The 23893-nt window shown below is 39.9% G+C and overlaps 1 protein-coding gene across 5 annotated transcripts; it reads left to right on the top strand.

Annotated features, from left to right (window-relative positions):
* Positions 1 to 2352: 2352 nt before the first annotated feature.
* ZFP1 (ZFP1 zinc finger protein) lies at positions 2353 to 23563 on the top strand. Of its 5 annotated transcripts, none has more exons than XM_047836594.1 (4): positions 2353 to 2488; positions 7757 to 7816; positions 18836 to 18920; positions 20494 to 23563. In XM_047836594.1, exons 2-4 carry the CDS (start codon positions 7802 to 7804, stop codon positions 21567 to 21569), a joined length of 1176 nt encoding a protein of 391 aa, XP_047692550.1. In that variant the 5' UTR covers positions 2353 to 2488; positions 7757 to 7801; the 3' UTR covers positions 21570 to 23563. The 5 variants fall into 5 exon arrangements, with proteins under 5 accessions (XP_047692550.1, XP_047692547.1, XP_047692549.1 ...); XM_047836591.1 differs by having other exon boundaries at positions 18794 to 18920; XM_047836593.1 differs by lacking the exon at positions 2353 to 2488 and adding an exon at positions 2673 to 3128.
* The last annotated feature ends 330 nt before the right edge of the window (positions 23564 to 23893 follow it).

Here is a 23893-nt window from a genome sequence, read left to right as displayed (position 1 = left end):
TTTATCTGCACACAAAACCCTGCACGTGAATGTTTGTAGCAGCTTTATCCATAATTGTCAAAACTCGGAAGCAGCCATTCAATAGGTGAGTGGATAAATAAATGGTGGTACATCCACACAACAGAATATTATTCAGTGGCAAAGAAATGAGCTATTGGGGCCCATGGCTGGCTCAGTCAGTGAAGCATGGGACTCTTGGTCTCCACATTGTGAGTTCAAGCTCCACATTGGGTGTAGAGATAAAAATGTTTTAATCTTAAAAAAAAAAGAAAGAAAGAAATGAGCTATCAAGCCATGAAAAGATATGCAGGAATCTCTAATGAATATTTCTTTTTAAAAAAATTTTTAACGTTTACTTATTTTTGAGACAGAGAGAGACAGCGCACAGCGGGGGAGGGACAGAGAGAGAGGGAGACACACAGAATCTGAAACAGGCTCCAGGCCCCACACTGTCAGCACAGAGACCGATGTGGGGCTCGAACTCACGGACCACAAGATCATGACCTGAGCCCAAGTTGGATGCTCAACCATCTGAGTCACCCAGGTGCCCCATCTAATACATATTTCTTTTTTTTTTTTTAATGTTGATTTATTTTTGAGAGAGAGAGAAATACAGAATGGGACCAGGGGAGGGGCAGAAAGAGAGAGGGAGACACAGAATCTGAAGCAGGCTCCAGGTTCCGAGCTGTCAGCATAGAGCCTGATGCGGGGCTCAAACTCACAAACCGTGAGATCATGACCAAGCTGAAGTCAGACGCTCAACTGACCGAGCCACCCAGGGGCCCCTCTTATGCATATTTCTAAGTGAAAGAAGCTAATCTGAAAAGGTACATACTATATGATTCCAACTATTCTAAATTATGCATACCTAAAAATATCAGTGTTTTCCAGGGGCTCAGGGAGTGGGAGGAGGGATGTATGGTGGTGTATACATGTCATTATATATTAGAGTAAATCCTAATGTAAACTATATAGACTTTGGGTGATGTGTCAATGTACATTTCATTATAACAAATGTACCACTCTGGGTGGGAATATTGATAGTGGATGAGCCCATGTATATGCAGGGGCAGGTGGTATATGAAATTTTTCCTCAAATTTTGCTGTGAACATAAAACTGCTTTTAAAAATAAAGAAAAAAGTTGGGGCACCTGGGTGGCACAGTCAGTTAAACTTCTGACTCTTGATTTGGCTCGGATCATGATTTCACATTCATGAGTCGGAGTCCGTGTCAAGCTCCACGCTAACAGTGCAGAAACTGCTTGGGATTCTCTTTCCTTCTCTGCCCCTCCCCTGCTTGCCCCTCCCCTGCTTGCCCCTCCCCTGCTTGCCCCTCCCCTGCTTGCCCCTCCCCTGCTTGCCCCTCCCCTGCTTGCCCCTCCCCTGCTTGCCCCTCCCCTGCTTGCCCCTCCCCTGCTTGCCCCTCCCCTGCTTGCCCCTCCCCTGCTTGCCCCTGTGCCCACACACGCGCGTGCGCAGACACACAAACACACACACACACACACACACACACACACACACTCTCTCTCTCTCTCTCTCTCTCTCTCTCTCTTAAATTAAAACAAAAATTTTAAATTAAAAAATAAGCTAGTTCCAGCACATGATATCTTTAGAGTAAATTTTATTTTTTAAGATTTTATTTTTAAGTAATCTTTACGTCCAACAAGGGGCTCAAGCCTTTAACCCCGAGATCAAGAGTCACGTGCTCTGCAAGCACCTCTGATCAATTTTATTTTTATTTTTTAAAAATATTTTTATCGTTTATTCACATCTTGAGAGACAGAGCGTAAGTGGGGGAAGGGTAGAGAGAGCGGGAGACACACAATCCGAAAAAGGCTCCAGGTTCTGAACTGACAGCACAGAGCCCAACGCGGGGCTCAAACTCACAGGCCTTGAGATCATGACCTGAGCTAAAGTCTGACGCTTAACGGACTAAGCCACCCAGGCGCCCCATGGTTAATTAGATTTTTAAAAAGTGAGAAACGTATGCACTTAATGTTACATACGGTTATCTTTGAGAAATTAGATACTTGCTTTTATTTTATACATATTTTCTAATTTAAATACGTTATCATGGATTACCTATGCAATCTTTCAAAGTCAGGTTTGTTTTTTTTAATCTGGGAAGAGGTGGTTGTAATCCATAACACTTGCTGCGGTAAATGGACAGTCCAGGCCAGGGATTATTTTAGCCTCATGCCACCCGCTAAACTAAATGAAGACTTTCCAGAGAGTCCCTACAGCGGGGCCCCAAAGACTTATGGGAAGTGTAGTCCCGAGGTTGGATGAACCACCCCTCAGAGGACCCTGGGACGGCTAGCAGCCCTTGCATCTGCGCATGTGCAGTGCTGCGAGCGCGCCGGTGGCTGCCCTTCCCCCACCTCCTGCCGCGAGTGGGTGACAGGGCCCCGGTCTCCGCGCATCTCGGCTGACCGGCGCCGTGACCTGGCTTGGCACTGAGCCACAAGTGGAGGCTGTGCCCCTCCAGGTATGAGGGGGGGCTGCCATGCAGCTACGCGAGGGCTGGGGGCCGCGGAGGAGGAGATGAGGGATGGGCTCCTGTCCGCGCAGGGTGGGAGCCCAAACTTCAGCGACTTGCAGACGTCGGTGACCCTCGGGGCGGTGTCCGGGGCCGCCCCGCGCCGTCCTCCGCACGGGGCTGGCGGGGCCCGCCTGGCCGGACGTGCGGGGGCGGGGACGGCGGGGAGGGAGGGCGGCGGCGAGGGCTCGCCTTCCTCCCTTTGTCAGGAGAAGCGCCTCCGACCGGCCGCCAGCGTCTCCTGTCGCGCGGGAGCGAGTCCGGAAGCCCGGGCGGGTGCGCGCGTGACCAGGCCCCGCGGGCGCGGGGCGAGGCCGGGGGCGGGGCCGCACACACCTGGCGGCGCCCGGAAGCCGCGTGCTGAGTGCCCGAGCATCACCTGGTGCAGGGAGGAATGAAAGCCCCAGCAAGTTTCCTGATGCACGCGGCGTACCAGAGGAGACCTCCGACCTCTTGGCGAAAGCCTTTTCGGCTAAGTGTTCCTCTAATCCTCACACCTAGTCTGTGACGTCGCTAGTATCTCAGGTTCAACTGAAGGAAAAACCGGAGGCTCAGATGGGTGGAGTACCCGAGCCTCCCGGTATTTTGTGTAAGTGGCACATGTTTTTTCATTTTCCTTTTGATTTTGTTCCCTGATAGTTTTGCCTTGCAGGCGTTTTGAATTAATTTGTAGTTGAATTTACTGCTCTTCTCTTTTATGGCACTCAGAAGCCTTTTACCACTTTGAGATTACGCAAGTTGATTTATGATTTCCACTGGTACTTTAGAATTATTTGCATTAAAAATCTGCCAATACTTTTATTATGATCCGATTAATGGCTGCATTTAATTAGGGAGAATGGACACCTTTATGATGTTGGATCATATTGTAGGCCATCCGAGTGTTCAAGCCCTGTTTTGTTTTGTCTCTCTTAAGTGCACTTTATCATCTTTACAGAAGTTTGTCATTTAAAAAAAAGGTTATTTTTCTTTATCCTTATGTAGTGTATTGTTGAAAATGAAGTCATTTTTCCATCATTTCATATTTTTTCTCTTGTATTTGTTGATATTTTCCACTGTTCTTATTTTGTATATTTGGGATTTCTCCCCCTTTTTGTTTTTGTCTCCTTAATTAGCATAGCTAATGGTTATCTATTATTAAAAAAAATGTTTTTAAGTTTATTTATTTTGAGAGAGACAGAGACAGCATGAGCAGGGGAGGGGCAGAGAGAGAGAGAAAGAGAAATCCTACACAGGCTCCGCCCTGTCAGCACAGAGCCAGACACAGGACTTGAACTCACTAACCCACACTAACTGTGAGATCATGACCTGAGCCACAATCAGGTCCCACACCAGGCTTAACCCACTGAGCCACCTGGGTGTCCCTCTATTTTTATTATTAAAGAATAACTCTTTAATATCTGTAGCATCTGTAGTAGTGTCTCCTCCATCATTTTTGATAATGGTAATTAATGCCCTCCTTTTTTTTCCCCCTTTTGGTCAGTATGGCTAGAGGTTTATCAATATTATTGATCTTTTCAAATAACCAGGTTTTGGTTTTATGGAATTTCTCCATTGTTTTTCTGTTTTGAGGGATTTTTTAAATGTTTATTTGTTTATCTTGAGAGAGACAGAGTATGAGAATGCATGGTTGGGGCGGGGGAGAGAGAGAATCCCAACAGGCTCCACCCTGTCAGCGCAGAGCCCCAAGTAGGGCTCAAACTCACAAATTGTGAGATCATGACCTGAGCTGAAATCAAGAGTCAGATGCTCAACCTGCTGAACCAGCCAGGTACCCCCCTGTTTTGAGTTTTATGGATTTCTGTGCTTAACTTTATTATTTCCTTCCTTATGCTTGATTTGGGTTTAACTCATTAATTTTTTTATGCTTTCTTAAGGTGGAAACTGCGGTAATTGATTAAAATCTTTCTTTTCTAATACAGTTTAATGCTACAACTGTTTGTAGTTACAGTTAATATAGGTAATAATTTAATGTCATAATACTACTTTAGCTATATCCCTCAAATTTTGGTATGTTGTGCTTTCATTTCTATTCAGTTCTATGGGTTTTTTAAACTTGTGACTTCCTTTTTCAACCCTTGGTTATTTAGAAATTTGTTGTTTAATTTCCAAGTATTTGGAAGGAAGTAATTAACAGATCTCTTTCTAGTAATTGATTTCTAGTTTAAGTCTATTTTCATCAAAGAATACACTTTGTTACAAATTTCATTTCTTTAGAATGAAAGGTTTGTTTTGTGACCAAGAATATGATCTATCTTGGGAATGTTTAATATATAATTTAATGACTGTTGTGCTGCTGGTGGTGGAGTCTTCTATAAATACAAAATGAGGGGCGCCTGGGTGGCTCAGTCGGTTAAGCGTCCGACTGTGGCTCAGGTCGTGATCTCGAGGTCTGTGAGTTCGAGCTCCGCGTCAGGCTCTGTGCTGACAGCTCAGAACCTGGAGCCTGCTTCTGATTCTGTGTCTCCCTCTCTCTCTAACCCTCCCCCCATTCATGCTCTGTTTCTCTCTGTCTCAAAAATAAATAAACGTTAAAAAAAAAATTTCAAAATGAGTCAGGGTGGTTGATAGTGTGGTTCCATTCTTCTATATCCTTACTGGTTTTCTATCTACCTGTTTTGTCACTGAGAAAAGAGTATTGATGTCTCCAACTATAATTTGAATTTATCTGTTTTTTTTTTTCTTTCAGTTCTATCAATTTTTGCTTCTTGTATTTTGAAATGCTTTTGTTAGGTACATATACATTTAGGATTGTTATGCCTTCTGGCCATTTGACACATTCACCAGGTGTTGTTTATCACAGTGACATTATGTAATATCACTCTATTTCTGGTAATATTATTCTGAAGTTTACTTTGATATTAATATAATCACTTTCTTTTGGTTAGTGTTTGCAAGGCATATCTTTTTTTTCATCCCTTTACTTTTGATCTAGCTATGTTTTTATATTTCAAACAAACCACTTATAAACAGTTAAAAGCAGTTGGCCTTCCTTTTTTTTATCCAGTTTGACAACCTCTATCATTTAATTAGTGTATTTATACCAATTATTAAGATGGTTCAATTATGGGGCCCCTGGGTGGCTCAGTCGGTTGAGCTACCGACTTCGGCTCAGGTCATGATCTCACAGCTCATGAGTTCGAGCCCAGCATCAGGCTGTGTGCTGACAGCTCGGAGCCTAGATCCTGCTTCAGATCTGTGTCTCCCTGTCTCTCTGCCCCTAACCCACTTGCATTCTGTCTCTCTCAAAAGTAAATAAACATTTAAAAAAAAAAAAAAGATGGTTCAATTAAAATCTACCATCTTGCTAGTTTTTTTTTTCTACTTGTCCTGGTTGGTCTTCATTCATATTTAACTCTTTTGCCAACTACTTTTGTATTAATTGGTACTTTTATGATTTCATTTTTTTCCTCCACTATTGGCTTATCATTTATACCCCTTTAAAAATTTTTTGTTGTTGTTTCCCTGGCATTTACAGTACAAATCTGGAGTTAATCACAGTGGACCTTTAAGTAATATTTTACTGCTTTATGTGTAATATAAGATCTTTATAATAATATACTCTCCAATTTCATCATCCCATCTTTTGTACTATCATATGTTGTAGTTTTACATATGCCGTAAGCCCACAAAACTTACGGGCTATTTTTTGACAATCATTTGTCTTTTAGAGTGATTAAAAGTAAGAAGGTTTTCTTTAGAGTCATCTTTATTTTAAGCATTCCCATAGATCTTTATTTCTTGTGTAGATCCAGGTTTTTGTCTGGTATCATATTCCTTCTACCTGAAAAACTACTTTAAATATTTCTTCTAGTACAAGTCTACTGGTAATGAATTCTCTGTTTTTGTTCAAAAAGTTTTGATTTCACTTTCATTTTTTGAAGGATGTATTTGCTGGGTATAGAATACTGGGTTGATAGTTACCCCACTTTTTTTTTTTTTTTTTTTAAGTACTTCAGGGGCACCTGGGTTGCTCAGTTGGTTAAGTGTCTGACTCTTGATTTCGGCTCAGGTTATGGTCGCAGTTTGTGAGCTCGAGTCCTGCATTGGGCTCTCTGCTGACAGTGAAGAGGCTACTTGGAATTCTCTCTGCCCCTTCCCTGCTTGTTCTCTCTCTCTCTCTCAAAATAAAGAAATAAACTTTAAAAAATAAATAAAAAATAGGGGTGCCTCAGTGGCTCAGTCATTTGAGTAGCCAACTCTTGATTTTGGCTCAGGTCGTGATCTCACAGATCTTGAGTTTGAGCCCTGCACTGGGCTGTGCACTGACAGCATGGAGCCTGCTTGGCATTATCTGTCTTCCTCTCTTCCTGTCCCTCCTCTGCTCGTGCTATGACCCACTCTCAAAAATAAATTAAATAAATAAGTAAGTAAGTAAGTAAATAAATAAATAAATACTTTAAAGATGTCACTGCATTGTCTTCTGGCTTGTATAGTTTTTGATGAGAAATTGACTGTGATTCTTTATGTAGTTCCTCTATATAATGTGTCATTTTTCCCTCTGGCTACTTTCCAGACTTTTTATTTAACCTTGGTTTTCAGTGGTTTGAATATGATGTCTTACATATTTGTTTGGTTTGGTATTTGTTCAGTTTAGATAAACTATTTGAGTTTCTTAGAGCTATAGTTTGATATCATTATTTTTTGAAAATCCTCAATCATTATGTCTTCAAATACCTCTTCTGTCCCATTCTTGATTGTCTTTTTGGGATTACAATGACATGTTTGTTAGGCCATTTGATATTGAACTATAGTCTTTGGATTCTCTATTTAATTTTTCATTCTACTTTGTTTTTATGTTTCATTTTGGGTAATTTCTTGCTTTCTTTTCCATTTGATTTTTTCTTGCAGTTTTCATCTTTTCTGAAATTTCCCATTTATTTATGTTGTCCACCTTTTCCATTAAAGCTTCTAAAATATGAATCATAGTTATTTTAAATTCCCTGTCTGATAATCATCAGTTGAAGTTTGTGTTGATTGCTTTGTCTCTTGATAGTGGGTTGTCTTAGTTTGGCCTTTTCTGGTGTCTCGTAATGTTTCATTGAAGGTAAGGGTTGCCACCATAATTGTTTAGGTCCCTTCTGAAGAGGGCAAGGGACTCTCCCAGTAGGTGGTGTTTTCCCAAATGATGTGTAAGGATTTGTAAATAAGTCATTATAGGAGTTCGAAAGCAGGTCACATCATTAATAACAGTATCTTCCTTTTTCTGTCTTTCAGTTCGGCCTTCATAGTTCTCAGCCTTTACCCCAAAACTACAAAAAAATGAACAAATCCCAGGTGAGTTGATTGTTTTTCCCTATTTTGTTTTTTCAGTGCATTTGAGGAAGTTTATAAGGACCCAGAAATGAAATATAAAGGCAGAGATGAGCAAAACTTAAGGAAAATGTAGTAAGAATAATTGATCAATACCAGCAGCCAAAAAGCAAACCAAGTTAATTGTCTTGAATTGATTATGAGTGGCATCTCCTTCGTTCTCTGATATCAGGTCTGAGTAAATTTTATGGACCTTCATATAGATGGTGTTTTGGACAACATCCCCAGAAACCATGGGTTTATCAGTTTGTCTCTGGTTATTTTGTATAGCATTCTTCACTGCAAATGCAGGATTTTGTGTGTATCTTATTTTTTCAGTCAAATTAGCAGGATGCCAAAAAACTCAGTAAATATCTGTGTGTGTCTTTACATTCTCCCCGCAGACCTCCACAATACCGTTACTTTCATGAGTAGCTTTCATGAGTAGCTTTACTGTCATTACTTTCATGAGTAGCTTTCTTTTTTATTTACTTTTTATTATTTTTTTAAATTATTTTTTAATCTTTATTTGTTTTTGAGAAAGAGAGAGACAGCATGTGAGCAGGGGAGGAGCCGAGAGAGAGGGAGACAAAGAATCCGAAGCAGGCTCCAGGCTCCGAGCTGTCAGCACAGAGCCTGACACCGGCTCAAACTCACGAACTGTGAGATCATGACCTGAGCCGAAGTCACTCAACTGACTGGGCCACCCAAGCGCCCCAGACTTTTTATTATTTTTTTAATGTTTGTTTATTTTTGAGAGAGAGAGAGTGTGCGTGCGTGCCCGTGCATACGAGCTGGGAAGAGACAGAGAGAGGAAGACATAGGATCCGAAGCAGGATCTGCACTATCAGCACAGAGCCTGATGTGGGACTCGAACTTACAAACTGTGAGATCATGACCTGAGCTGAAGTCAGACGCTTAACCAACTGAGTCACCCAGACTCCCCACTTGAGTAGCTTTTGAGAGTTTGTATGTACATATTTACATGAGTACAAATACAGGTTATTATAGGAAGCATATTAATCATGCTGATTTGTTTATATGTGTTTTGTTTTTAATTAATAGACTTCATTTTTTAGAGCAGTTTGAGTTTACAGAAGATGTGAGTGAAAAGTACAGGGTTTTTGGGTATTCCTTCATTCCTTCCACACACACAGCTTACCCTGTTATTAACATCTTGCATTAATGTGGTACACCTGCCACTGTTCATGAGCCAATATGAACACTTTAAAATCTATGGCTTACTTTAGGTTTTATTCTTGGTGTTGTATGTTCTGTGGATTTTGACAAATACATAATGGCACGTACCCGCCATTAAAGTTTCATACAGTATAGTTTCCTGCTCTAAAAATCCCCTGCCTCATCTATTCATCCTTCCCGCCCCACCCCCTCAGCACCCCCCTCCCTGAGCCCCTGGAAATCGGTGATCATTTTAACTGTTTGCATAGGTTTGCCTTTTCCAGAATGTCATATAGCTGGAGTCATACAGTGTGTAACCATTAGTTTTTTTCACTTAGAAATATGCATTTGAGGTTCTTATATATCATTTCATGGCTTGATAGCTCATCTCTTTTTACCATTGAATAATACTGTTGTGTGGATGTGCCACCATTTATTTATCCACTCACCTATTGAATGGCTGCTTCCGAGTTTTGACAATTATGGATAAAGCTGCTAAAAACATTCACGTGCAGGGTTTTGTGTGCAGATAAAATCACTTATTTAGGTAGGTACTAAGGAGCGTAACTGCTAGGTCGTATGGTAGGAGTAGGTTTGGTTTTGTGAGACACTGCCAAAATGTCTTTCAAGGTGGCTGTGCCATGTGGCACCCGCACGGGCAGTGAGTGAGAGTTCTGCTGCTCCACATCCTTCCCAGCATTTGGTGCTGTTGGTGTGGTGGATTCTGGCCATTCTCATAGGTGTGCAGCAGTATTTCATTGTAATTTATAGTTCCTTAATGACACGATGTTGAATATCTTTTCATATGTTTATTTTCCATCTCTGTATTTTCACTGATGAGGTGTGTAGTAAGGTCTTTAACCCATTTTTAAATCAGGTTGTTTTCATATTGTTGATTTTTTAGAATTCTTATATATATTTTGGATACCAATCCTTTATCAGGTATGTGTTTTGCAAAGATTTTCTCCCCATCTGTGCCTTGTCTTTTCATTCTCTCAATTTTGTATTTTTATCACTCAGTAACATATCTGAAGTCTTTCCATAAAAAAACTTAGAGTTTCCTTATTATTTTATTTTATAATGAAACACATATACAGAGAGTATATAAAGCATTGTAATACTTTTATGTGCATCATAACAATATGTATAACAAATGTGTGTGCATTAAAGAATAATGAGAAAATGGGCACCCATGTACCTTACCCAAGTTAAGAACTAGAACATTCTCGGGGCACCTGGGTGGCTCAGTCGTTAAGCGTCTCACTTTGGCTCAGGTCATGATCTCGTGGTTCGTGAGTTCAAGCCCTGCATCAGGCTCTGTACTAACAGCTCAGAGCCTGGAGCCTACTTTGGATTCTGTGTCTCCCTCTCTCTCTGCCCTCTACTGCTCACATTGTCTGTCTGTGTCTCAAAACTAAATAAACATTAAAAAAAAAATTAGAACATTGTCTGTTCTTGATGATACGTTCTCCCTTGAATCATCCTAGTAGGTATCCTCTATCTTGACATTTTTGTCAATTACTCCCCTGCTTTTTTTTTTTTAATTTTTTTAAAATGTTTTTTTATTCATTTTTGAGAGAGTGTGAGTGGGGGAGGGGCAAAGAGAGAGGGAGACACAGAATCAGAAGCAGGCCCCAGGTTCTGAGCTGTCACAGAGCCTGATGTGGGGCTCGAACCTACAGACCGTAAGATCATGACCTGAGCCAAAGTCAGATGTTCAACCAACTGAGCCACCCAGGCGCCCCTCTTTTTTTTTTTTTTTTTTGTTTAAGTTTATTTATTTTGAGAGAGAGCAAGCAGGGGAGGGGCAGAGAGAGAGAGACTCTGTGCTGATAGCACAGAGACTGATGTGGGGCTCGATCCCACAAACTGAGATTGTGACCTGAGCCAAAATTAACAGTCGGATGCTTAACTGACTGAGCCACCTAGGTGCCCCTCCCCTGCTTTTCTTAAAGATTTTACCACTTATCTACATATATGCCTCATCAACATGAAATTTAGTTTTGAGAAACTGTAACTAGAGTTTATATTGCCTTGTGTTGCATAATTTTCTTTCTGATTGGTGGAGTTCTTTTTTCTTTTGCTTCCAGACCCTAAGATTTAAGATGTCCTTATATGCACCCATGTTCCCTTTTGTCAAGACTTGGGTTTTGTTTTGTTCTGTTTTAATTGCTGTTTATTTTAAAGTTTTATTAGCCAGTATTAACCAAAGAGAGATGAAACCACACATGCATTATTGGCGATAGTCGAAAATGATACAGCCTTACTGGGGAAGCAGTGTGTCAAAAGTTATCCAATAAGCATAAGTCTGGTTGTGTCCTGCAATTTTGCTGGTATTGGATAAAGGTTTCTAGGAGAAGATGAGCTGAATACAGTCTCTGAGTCAGTCTGGCTTCAGCTTTTCTGAGAATTTCCAAAAATTCCATTTGGAGAAGTCATTGGCAAGGTCATGAGAAACATAGGAAAACATAGGGCTCACATGGTTGGGCTATCTGGCAGGGTCAAAGCGTGAATCGGGTATTGAATGGTAGAAAGAGAATTAAACCAGGTGGTTGCCTGTATTCGCTGCTTCTTAGCCTAGTGGTAACTGCCAACTCTCAGGAGTCCATCAAAGCAGGACGCTTGTGTAAGGTGGAGTGTCCTCTGATGCAGGGTAGCCTGGTGTGGAAGGTAGAAGTAGGAGATGTCACCAGCACACGTTGAAAACAAGTCAGACTGAGTGCAAATAAGAAACTGGGCCAGGCTCACCCAGGCATTCTGCCCTCGAGTTAAAAAGGTGGTACAGTGGCAGTAGGCTTTTTGTGTATGACGGGCCTCAAAATGCCTGCTTTTGAGTTGCACTGTTCCCATGTACGACAAGCAGTTTGGTATCAGTAGACATCCCTGCCACCCTGCAGTCTCTTTCAGACTCCTGGGGATTTCCTTCAGCTCTGGTATCGATCTTTTGTTTGCCTCTTCCCAAGTCTTTGTCTTTTTTGGGGTTACTGTTGTTTTAATTGGTGTACATTTTTTAGTATCTTCTTAAGAAAGGGTATGGGAGAACATTTTTTTAGGCTTTACGTTTCTGAAAATATCTTCATTCCATTGTGATACTTGCTTGATGGATAGTATCAATGTGGATTTGTCCATCCGTTGCTCTGGTTCTGTCAGTTTTTGCTTAATGTAATTTGAAGCTGTGTTGAGCACATGCACATTTATGATCGTTCTGTCTTCCTGACGGACTTACCCCTCTGTCATTTTGGAATACTCGTCTTTATCTCTGGCAATATAAATATAGCCACATCTCCCTTTTTATGATGAGGTGGTGTATTTTTTAAGTGGCTTCTGTAGGGATTATAGCTTATATACTAATCACCTTGAATTAATGTTATACCACCTCAATATGGTCCAAGAACAGTATACAGTATATTGCGGTGAATTCTTGCAGCTTTTATTTGTCTCTATACGCCTTTTGACCTTTGTTTTGAAAAATGTTTTTCCTGGGGATAGAATTCTAGGGCTTCTTTTTTCCGTAAGTATGTTAAAGATGACGTTCTGTTTTTATCTCACTTCTGTGGTTTCTGTTAAGAAATGAATCTTCACTTTTATTGTTTTTCCCTGAAGGAAAGGAATCTTTTTCTTTTGGCCACTTGCAAGATACTCTGTTTTCTGGCGCTCACCAGTTCGAGTGTGATGTGTTTAGGTATAATTGTCTTTACATTTATTCTGCTTGGGCTTTATTAAGTTTCTTAGATTTGTGGTTGATGCTATTTACCATATTGGGGAAAATTCTTAGCTATTATATCTCAAATATTGCTTCTGTCCCATTTTTTTTCTCCACTTGTGAGACTACACATTATATATTTTTGTTTTTAGCATTTTAAGCAATAGTATATTAGACTTTTGGGCCATACTTCACATTTCTTATGTTTTGACTTTTCCCCCATTTTTTTCTATCTGCTTTAGTTTGGATATTTTCTTATTGGCCTGCCTTCGAGTGCACACTTCTTCTGCTGAATCTAATCTGCTATTAAGTCTATACAGTGTGTTTTAAATTTTAGTTGAAAACGATTTTTGCAGTTCTGTAATGTCCATATGCTTCCCTTTTGTAGATTCCAGTTCTTTGTTGAAATATTCCCATATTTCATCTACATTATCCATCTTTTTCTCTGTATTTTTTTTTCCTCTTACGTAAACTCAGAACCCCAAGATCAAGAGTTACACTCTAATGACCGAGCCAGCCAGGCACCCCTCTCTGTATTCTTTAACATATTACTTTACAGTTAATCTGAAGTCTTGTGTACTAACTCTAACCTACGGATTATCTCTACATATGCTTTTGACTGTTGATCTCTTGTCTATTGTTTTATTGTGCTATTTTGGTTTTTCACATGTCTAGTAATTTTTGTTTGTATGGTAGACGTGTATGACACACACTTCCGCTCTGAAGAATGTTGTTTTGTTTTGCCAATAATTTAACTGTCTGGCAGAATAAAATTGTTGCCCTCTACTAATTCTCCTAGAGGCTTTCCCTCCTACTTGCACATATTAGGAACCACCCAAAGATCTGAGGTGAATTTTTATGCAGAATTTTGACCCCCTTCTCTATGCCTTCTTTACCTTCATTACTTTGCCCCCAAATCTCAGTTGCTTTGCAGACCCAAATGCTAATTTTTATTTTTTCAATGTAGCAACGGTGCCACTTGCTGCTTCAGTTCTATTTCTCTGTGGTACTGTTAAAAATTACCTTTAGGGACATTTATGCTGTATATAGAATTCAAGATTGATATATTCTTTTCTTTCAGCATTTTTATCATCATTGGTAATGTGGGCCTCCCGTCATGTTCACTGTTCTTTCAATAATTGTAGCCGTGCAGTGGTTGCTAATACCTGCAAGTTGTTATATGTATTTATCCAGCTTTTATTGTTGTTTTCCTTTCTCAGAATTTTGAAGTGATCGCTTTTTAGTGTTGTAGTCATGAAGTACAAAGGCCTTTCTACCTATCAGAACGTGACCTTTTAGTTGTCTCCTGAAACTTGTAGAATTTACTCTTTGTATCCACTGTTTTCATTTTTTTTCTGATGATTTGTGTTTTAATTCATGTTTGCATGACAGTTCCTAAGATAGTTCTTCTCACCTTTTTTTGGTTTGATTTTGTGAAGTGTGAAAATGCAGAGAAATACAAATGAAAATGGATTAGGCTGAGCTATATGAAATAGCAATGTTTGTATGTACAACAGTTGCCTGTCAGCAATTTCAGTATGGTCCAGCCTAATTATTGTCAACCTATTACAGTATCCAAGTCAAGACTGAACATCTTGGCTTATTTGCTTCCATACACTATGTGTATTGAAGGTTGTTATGTTACACAATTCACACATGAATTCTGTCTCTTACGCTTTCTCACCATCATGGTTCTGACCTCCCTTAGCAGGCTCCCACTCCTGGCATTAAGTCACCTTATTCAATGCTAAAATCCTTTTGACCATTAAAGATTGTTTCCTCACTTTAGAGGTGGCCAATAATGTAAGTTTTGTTCAGGTCTGTCCACTTCTTTTCATATTTTTTACACATTAAATAGAATTGACAGAATTTGGGGTCATGATTTATACATATTCTTGGAATTGTTTTCACTAATTTTTTTAATGAATTATTAATGTTCCTGTGCTAGCTTTTCTGTACCTTTTATTTTAAGGCTTTGTTATTTAAGTTTGCGTCTTTTTTTTTTTTTTTTTTTTGAAGACTTGTCTGAAGCCTTTTTTTTTTTTAAAGACTTGTCTTGACCTTTTATTAAATGTTTATTCTATTTTATTTTATTACTGGTTTTCTTCTCCTTGTCACTTTGAGCATTTTTCTTCCTCTACTGGTGTGTCAAAATATATTTTTATATTTCTTTTAAAGGTTTAACTTACTCTTTTTTAGCTTGTATTTTAAACAAAACTTAAAAAGCTAATCACGATTTATATTTTCCTTCCAAACACAATACTTTCTCTGTGTCACAACTCCCAGGTTTCTGGCATCCAAAAATTAGTTTCAGCTAATTATTTAATACCTCCTTCCCACATCCCATATATACATTTTTTAATAACGTATTTTGCTGACTTATTTGCTCCCTGATGCTTTTTACGTCCAACTGATTCTTGCTATGTTTGTCTTCTTTATATTCACATCGTTTTACAGCAGTAAAAAAAAGCTAGCCCTTATGTGACATTTACTATGCAGTAGTTGTCATTTTAGATCAGGCTGCTAAACTATGTCCATGAGCCAGATGGCATTCTGCCTTCCTTTTATATGGCTCACAGCTAAGAGTGGTTTTTACATTTTTTTAATGGCTATGAAAAAAATCAAAAGAATAGTATTTCACGATGTGAGAATTCTATGAATTTCACATTTCATTGTCCGGGAATCAGGCGTTTTTGGAACATAGCCATGCCTATTTGTTTGCGTGTTTCCTGTGCCTGCTTTCACGGTGCAGTGGCAGACTTGATTGGTTGTAGTTGAGACTACGCGTGGCCTGCGGAATCTAAAATATTTACTACTTGGCCTGTTGTAGAAAGTTTGCCAACTCATATTCTAGCATTTTCAGTACTTTGAAGATACTCTGTTGTTCAATGGCTTACATTGTTTCTGTTGAAAAATCAGCTAGCAGTTTTATGTGCCCTATTAGGCGGTGCCTCCTTTTTCTTTTGGGATTTTTAACAGTTTTTGATGATGTACGTAATGTGATTGTATTTGTTCTTCTTGGGGTTAATGCTCTTCTGTGGTCTGAGGAGAGTTGTTTTGGAAAATCCTAAAAAAATCTAACATCTAGAGGGGAGAGTGGAAGGAATAAGACACTTTTAACAAAAGAAAGCAAAATGATTGCCACAAGAGATACAAACAAAATACTCCAGGGTTTAAAACTGAGTAGGAACTCACAATAAGGAAGGATCACGTCTAAGTGTGATGTAAGATGTGATCTTACTGGGAAGACCTTTGCTTAGGAAAGCCATGGGAAAGAGGGATGGAAAAGAAATTTGGTGTTGAACGCTGGGCCAGTGGTTAGTTTATCAGTTTTCAGGAGGTAATGAATAACCACGTCTAATCAAGGTAAAAATTAAAAAAAATACATTTTTGACTTATATTTTCATATTACAATGGGTTAATCAGGATGTAACCATCGTAAGTCAAGGAGGATCTAATAGTTTGAAGAGTTGAGGAAGGGGTATTAAAAAATGGTCTGTTTAAATGTCAAATACGCTAGCTCTACCTCTATTCATGACCATAGGCTTTCTAGCCAGAATACCACATTCCTTCCAGATGGAAACTATATACTGTTTTGGCAAAAGTTTTTGAAGTTGGTCATGCTTGACATCCCTTTTAATGCTATGGTATCAGAACTGTGTTTCATCAACAAGTTTTTGAGTGTTTTGTTTGTATGGAGTATGGAAAATAAGGAGAAGAAATACAGAAAATTTTCATATTTGATGGTAGAGTCATTTCTAAATTATTATAACTTGAGTCCAAGTAATGTGCCACAGGTTTATCCCCGTTGGTCTGGCAGCCATACAAAAGTTCTTATTGCATCTATCATCTGGCCCAGTGGATATAGATAAATAAATCCATGTAGTCGTCGTTCAGGCCAAGAAATAGAAAATAGCCAGGATTCTTGAAGCTCTTGTGAAATCCTCACTGTGTAGCTGGAACTTGTTCATTTTTATTGCTTTATAAGACTCGATTATTTTAGTATACCATAAGAAATCCATCTATTGATGAGCATTTGTTTTTCTGGCTCTGGGGTCCTATGTAAAATTTAACTGTGAACATTCTTTTTTATTGATTTTTAATTTTTTTTTTAACTTTTTTCTTTTTGAGAGGCAGAGAGAGAGCATGAGTCGGGGAGGGGCAGAGGGAGACACAGAATCAGAAGCAGGTTCCAGGCTCCAAGCTGTCAGCACAGAGCCTGACGTGGGGCTTGAACCACAAACTGTGAGATCATGACCTGAGTGGAAGTCAGACGCTTAGCCGGCTGAGCCACCCAGGCACCCCTGATTTTTAATTTTTTATGGAGATAGAATGACATATAGCATTATTAGTTTCATGTGTACCACGTTATTTGATATTTCTATATATTGCTAAATGATCAGAATAAGTCTGGTAAACATCCATCACCATATATATTATAATTTTTTTTTTTTACTGTAATGAGAACTTTTAAGATCTGTTCTCTTAGCAGCTTTCACATATGAAATACGGTATTGTTAATTGTGATTACCACACTGTACATTACATCCCTATGTTGTATTTATTTTAAAACTGGATGTTTATACCTTTTGATTCCTTTTACCCCATTTAGCTCATTCCCCACCCTGACAACCAATCTGTTCTTTGTATGCATGAACTTGGTTGTTTTGGTTTTTGTGTTTTATTTTCGATTCCACATAGAGGTGAGATGATACAGTATCTGTCTACTGCACTTAGCATGATGTCCTCAAAATCCATTCATGTTGTCACAAGTGGCCAGATTTTCTCTTTTATGGCTAAGAAATACTCCGTTGTGTATATATGCCACATATTCTTTATCTGTTTGTCTGTTATCGGATGCTTAAGTTTCCCTATCTTGGCTATTGTAAATAATGCTGTAGTGAATGTGGGTGTGGATATATCTTTTCAAGTTAGTGTTTTTATTTTCTGTGGATAAATACCCAGAAGTGAAATTGTTGGATCATGTGATAGTTCTATCTTTTGAGGAACCTTCATAGTGTGTTCCTAAGTGGCTGTATCAGTTTCCCTTTCCACCAGCAGTGCACCAGCGTTCGCTCCATATCCTCACCAACATTTGTGATCTCTTGTGAGGTATTATCTCATTGTGATTTTGATTGGCATTTCTCTAGTGATGTGCTGAGCATCTTCTCTTGAATCCATTGGCCATATGTAGGTCTTCTTAGGAAAAATGTCTGTTCAGATATTCTGCCCATTTATTAATTGGATTGTTTTATCAGATGATTTGCAAATATTTTATCCATTTAGTTGGATGCCTTTTCATTCTGTTGGTGGTTTCCATTCTGTGCAGGTGCTTTTTGGTTTGATATAGTTCCATTTGTTTATTTTTGCTTTTGCACCATTGGTATGGCTTGGATATGGTAGAGAGATCTCTACTTACGTCTGACATTTTGCCTTGTAATTGGAAGTTCGTCTGCTGCCTTTAAATATTTAAAGGTTTAGGGGCCCCTGGGTGACTCAGTCGGTTAAGCGTCCGACTTCGGCTCAGGTCATGATCTCACGGTCCGTGGGTTCGAGCCCCGCGTCGGGCTCTGTGCTGACAGCTCAGAGCCTGGAGCCTGTTTCAGATTCTGTGTCTCCCTCTCTCTCTGCCCCTCCCCTATTCATGCTCTGTCTTTCTCTGTCTCAAAAATAAATAAACGTTACAAAATTTTTTTTAAATAAATATTTAAAGGTTTAATTAACTCTTTAAACTTGATACCCCCCAACATAATATCTGAGTATCATCTTTGTACAGATAACTTTAAATACTGTGTATTTGTTTACCTATTTATCTTCCTCTACATATTTTCAGAGGAGAAACAGTATTTTATTAATCTTAGATACCTGTTGTATATGGCAAGTGCCAGAGATCTAGGGGATCTACATAAATGTTTTATTTATAAACATATTTTTTGGAAACATGAGAAAACAGTGAAGATGTCAGTTGGCGTCCTGTGTAAATTTTACAAGGTAAGAATAAGTTTTCACATATCCTTCCTACATTGCCAAATGCTGATCATTTCAGAATGAATAGCCATCTGAGTAATATGCCATTTCAGGGATCGGTTTCATTCACCGATGTGACTGTGGACTTCACTCAGGAGGAATGGGAGCAACTGGACCCCTCACAGCGGATCCTTTACATGGACGTGATGCTGGAGAATTACAGCAATTTACTCTCAGTGGGTAAGCACAGCTTCTAGTGCAGCTGCGTGTTGGCCTAGCATTTATGTCCTTGCTCAGTTACCCAAAATTCTGAGCTTCTGAATTACTACCATGTGGTTGTGGGCTGCAGCTTCAGGTGTTAAAGCCGAGAGACAGTGGAGACGCTGAAGTTCTACCTTCTTTATTTGGGGGATTTCTGAAGTCTAAGCAGATAGGAGCTGTGTTCCATTATGAAGTTCTCTGATATTATCGAGTCAGATGTGATTTTCAAGTTGGAACAACAACAAGAGGTGTAGATAGCATAGTAAGAATGGTCAGGTCAGAACTTTCTGGGGAAGATGTCAAAAGAGAGAAGGAGCATCAGAAGCCAATCCACGCAATATCCTAGGGATTATGAATGGGTTGAACTATTTTCAAATATTTTTTAAGAATCAATTTTTCAGATTCTTAAACCTTTAAAGATGGTCAATACCAGATGATTCTTCAGATATCAAAATCCTACCTCCAGTTATCAGTCTGTCTCTGCTTAACATTTTTTGTTGAACTTTTATATTTTTCTCTCACACTTGACCCTTGACATTTACCTAACCTGTCTTAAACCTTTGTGATTAGCTGCTCTTTCATTCGTATTCCCAGTTTGCCAGAATGGTGACTTTGATATTTTAGGTGATGGAATTGGTGTAATAGATTCTTCTTGAGTCTAAGAGTGATGCATTGTCCTAGACACAAATGGCAGCAAGATCACCAGAGTCAGGAATGTCAAGGCTGGGTCAGTCTGATCCTTAAGATTCCTTCCGGTAACAGCAGCACCAAGACCTGTTTAGAGAAGAAATCGAACACATGAGAAGGAAAAAAATAAGGTGTTTCAATGGAAAAAAGTAAAACACATGATTCTGTCGCAAGGATCTTGAACCCTTGGATTTATTTTCCATTTCCTTCAGACTATGGGTTCTGGATCTTGTCATCCATTTGCAAAAGTTGTACATGAGAGATTTGGATCTTGGCAGGAGGATTATGTCTGCAGACCGGTGAGCAGCATTGCTGTTAGCAAGGTGTGTGGCTTGCAAGAGCAGAGGAGAAAAAACGGGGAGAGAGACTAGGAGTGTGGAGAGGAAGTGCCCGTCTGACCACAGCAATTCAGAGCCTAAGTGGCAGTTGCTAAACTCAGATCTGCCCAGGCTGCTTGCCGTTCCCTTCGCATCTTCGTCCACTTGCTCTCTTGGTCTGTGCTGACTGTTCCGTGTCCCTGAGGACACGCTGAACCTCCTGCATCCCTCGACTTGTCAGCTTGCCTACATCATTTGTGCCCTGTCTGCTGCCCTTTGTTTTTATTTCACTTTACCTTTAAAAGGTCGTTCTGTAATCTGGCAGTGCTACTCGAGTCCATTGTCAGCTTCCATTCTTTTTTTGCCACAGGCTTTTTTGGTCTTTGCAAGCTTAAGAACTAGGCAAAATTTGCAATGGAGACTTTTTAATCCTGGAAGCCCGGATCCCACACACAGAGACAGCCCTACGATGGAACACTGGTGGAGACTTCACATTCTCTAACATGGCAGGAAGGGGCTGACAGCGTGTCTCGTGTGCTCTTTCCTAGAGGTGTGGAAAGCTGACGACCAGATGGAGCGGGACCCCAGCAACCCAGATGAGCAGGCGAGACCATTTATCATTTTTAAGAACCAAACCCCAATTGAGGAAAGAGGTAATCTCTTTGAAAAAACATTTAATCTGAGCACAGATTTTGTTTCCTTAAGGCAAGTACCCTATAAATACGATTTATACGAAAAAACCTTGAAGTCTAATTCAGACTTACTTAATGGTAATAGAAGCTATATAAGAAAGAGAGCTGATGAGTGTAATGGATTTGGAAAAGCACTCCTCTATCTGAAGCAAGAGAAAACCCATCATGGGTTGGAATACTCTGACTATAATAAAAGTGGGAAAGTCTTTAAAGAAGCCATTTTTAAACATCAGAAAATACGAAATTTGGTACAACCTTTTATTTGTAATTACTGTGACAAGGCTTTCTCCTTTAAGTCACTCCTCATTAGTCACAAGAGAATACACACCGGAGAAAAACCTTATGAATGTAACGTGTGTAAGAAAACCTTCTCCCATAAGGCAAACCTCATTAAACATCAAAGAATTCATACGGGGGAGAAACCCTTTGAATGTATTGAATGCGGAAAAGCGTTCACCCACCAGTCAAACCTCATCGTTCACCAGAGAGCACATATGGAGAAGAAGCCCTATGGGTGCAGTGACTGTGGCAAGACATTTGCCCAGAAGTTCGAACTTACTACCCACCAGAGAATTCATACAGGAGAACGACCCTATGAGTGTAACGAATGTGCAAAAACCTTCTTCAAAAAGTCCAACCTCATTATACATCAGAAAATTCACACGGGGGAGAAACGCTATGAGTGCAGCGAATGTGGAAAATCCTTTATCCAGAACTCACAACTGATCATACACATGAGAACTCACACGGGAGAGAAACCCTATGAATGTACCGAATGTGGCAAGACATTCAGCCAGAGGTCAACCCTGAGATTACATTTGCGAATCCATACAGGAGAGAAACCATACGAGTGTTCTGAATGTGGGAAGGCCTTCAGCAGGAAGTCCCGACTCAGTGTCCATCAGAGGGTTCACATGGGGGAAAAGCCCTGAGACTGCAGCTAGCTTGTTCTGTGGAAAAACCCGAACCCTTCCAGTGGGGGGCAGACCGCACAAAGGTACTGAAGGAACGCGGAAACGCGGGGCCGGGGGGATACAATCCATGAGATCAAAACACATGTAAAAACAGGATCCCCTAAGAACAGCCTTATACCCAAGGTTAGATACGCTGCCCAGCTAAAGCGTACATCCAGTTGTAAATAGACATGCTTAGTCCTGTTACAGTGAGCTTTTTAAAATCTTGAATTATTCTGGGCAGCAGCATAAAGGATCTGCAGACCATACCCCGGGAGGTGAGTGGCTGTGTATGAGATTATGCCCCAAGACACAAATCTTGTCTTACATCTATACATGTAAATTTAACACAGTCACTGGGAGTTGGAAATTCTTGTCCTCTGATAGTTAGGACATGAGTAAGATTTTCCATACTAAACACCACGTGTCTTTCAGTACCTTTACAACCCAGTACGCATTCCACATGAACTAGGTCACAGTTTTAGTAGCGTGTAGCGTATGTTTTCTCCTGCTACTTGCCGGCATAGGGAAGTTGGTCGGACCGTCGTTATTCAGCTGCCTCTTCAATAAACAGAAGACAGTGTTGAAGGTTTAACTTGCTTCGGAGGTTGCTAAAAGCATTATTCACATCAATATATAAGTGAGAGATAATTAAGAGGGGATTTAGGGAGTGAAAGACCACTGTGGGCTGTCACTCAGTGTAGGCACCACAGCTGGAGAGAGTGCCCACGTCCCTCGTGCGCCGTTCCTTTGCAGTGGGGTGTTTACATACAGACGCCTGTCTTTTAACATACTGTGTAACCCGTAAACTACTTGTGCTTTTATTTGTGTTCTCCTGTTTAATATTTTATGGATTGTCTTACAAAAAGTAGGATGTGTATGTGGTTCACAAATGTTACATTTCAGAGACTTCAGAGAAAAAAATTAATGTCGTAGTGCTTTTTCAAACGTCCACGTACACAACCCACTTTAAAAATGCATTTTTGCCACATCCTGTGTAAAGGAGGCATTTTCACTCCCTGGGTTTCACTGTCATCAGCCAAAAGCATTTCCCTTTGGAACCTGAGTAAAAGTTAAGCCTTTCTTTTAAAGGTTCACACACACTTTATAAGTTAGACTTTTCAGTGATCTCTCCATATGTGTTTAACAACCTAAAAAAACTTCTTGCCTAACTCAGAGGTAAAGTATCTTACTATTGACTTCAAATTCCCAAGTTCCTCTCCCTGTCAGTCATGAATCACACACTAGAATTGTCACTGGGAACTGGCCTTTCTTTTTCCTTGTTTTTGAGTATCATTGATGTGCTGTGACCACCCATGAATGTGAGTGACTTTCTGAACAGATTCACAGAACATCTATAGTCCAGTAAGTCTGTCTTTCTCAAATTGTCATCTTGTCTACTACTGGCAAGGAGGGAGGGAAGAAGATTCATCTCACACACTGCTGTTAGAAATGTAAGTTGCGACTCTGTCTCTGAACATGAGGAATATACGTAGCCTTCAGGGTACCTGGGTGGCTCAGTTGGTTAAGCATCGACTCTAGGTTTCTGCTCAGGTCATGATCTCACGGTTCATGAATTCGAGCCCCGCATTGGGCTCCACCCTGACAGCATGGAGCCTGCTTGGGATTCTCTCTCCCTGTCTCTCAGCCCCTTCCCTGCTTGTGCTCCCTCTCTACATAAACATTTAAAAAATATATACACACTCTTTAATCCAGGAGTCACTCCTGGGGATCTATCCCTAAGAAAAAATAAAGTGCCAGTACTTAAGATTATACGTTTATCAATGTATATTGTATTTTTTGATAAGGACTAAAGAAAATGTGAACAACCATCACTAAGAGAATGATTGAATAAACTGCAGCAAAATATGCCATGGCTGGCTGGTGTTCCATGGAAAAGAATGTGTAGGAGCAGATGCCTCCACATCAGATTGGGGGGTGGGGGGAGGTTGTGTGTACACCATGTTTTTAAAATAAAGGTCTAAAAACCTTACATGTATGTATATCTGTGTGTATTTTTATTAATTTATGGACCTGGAGAATAGAATTCTATATCAAGAATATAATTACCATTAAGTCCAATGGAAAATTGCTCATGTATCCCTCGGTCCCTAAGTTAACCCTCATTTATACTAAAACAATACACTAAGTCATCATGCAGCTAAGTAATTAACATTAGTTAACACCATAACACAAGGCAGGTTCTCTTCCTCCATAACAAACAGCTCTGTGCTGTTCTCCAGCTCTAGCTTTCATAGCTGTATGCTGTGTGTGAGGTTGTGTTCTCCGTGAAAACCTGTATT

This window comes from Prionailurus viverrinus, chromosome E2, assembly GCF_022837055.1.
Source record: "Prionailurus viverrinus isolate Anna chromosome E2, UM_Priviv_1.0, whole genome shotgun sequence".
NCBI classification, from domain to species: domain Eukaryota; kingdom Metazoa; phylum Chordata; class Mammalia; order Carnivora; family Felidae; genus Prionailurus; species Prionailurus viverrinus.
The sequence above is the reverse complement of the archived record's forward strand: the minus strand, read 5'-3'. Positions and strand labels throughout refer to the sequence as shown.

Coding starts and splice junctions, on each gene's coding strand:
- ZFP1 (XM_047836590.1), top strand. CDS start 18,761: ATGAATAGCCATCTGAGTAATATGCCATTTCAGGGATCGGTTTCATTC. Junction 18,921..20,493: donor CAGCAATTTACTCTCAGTGG/GTAAGCACAGCT, acceptor GCTCTTTCCTAG/AGGTGTGGAAAGCTGACGAC.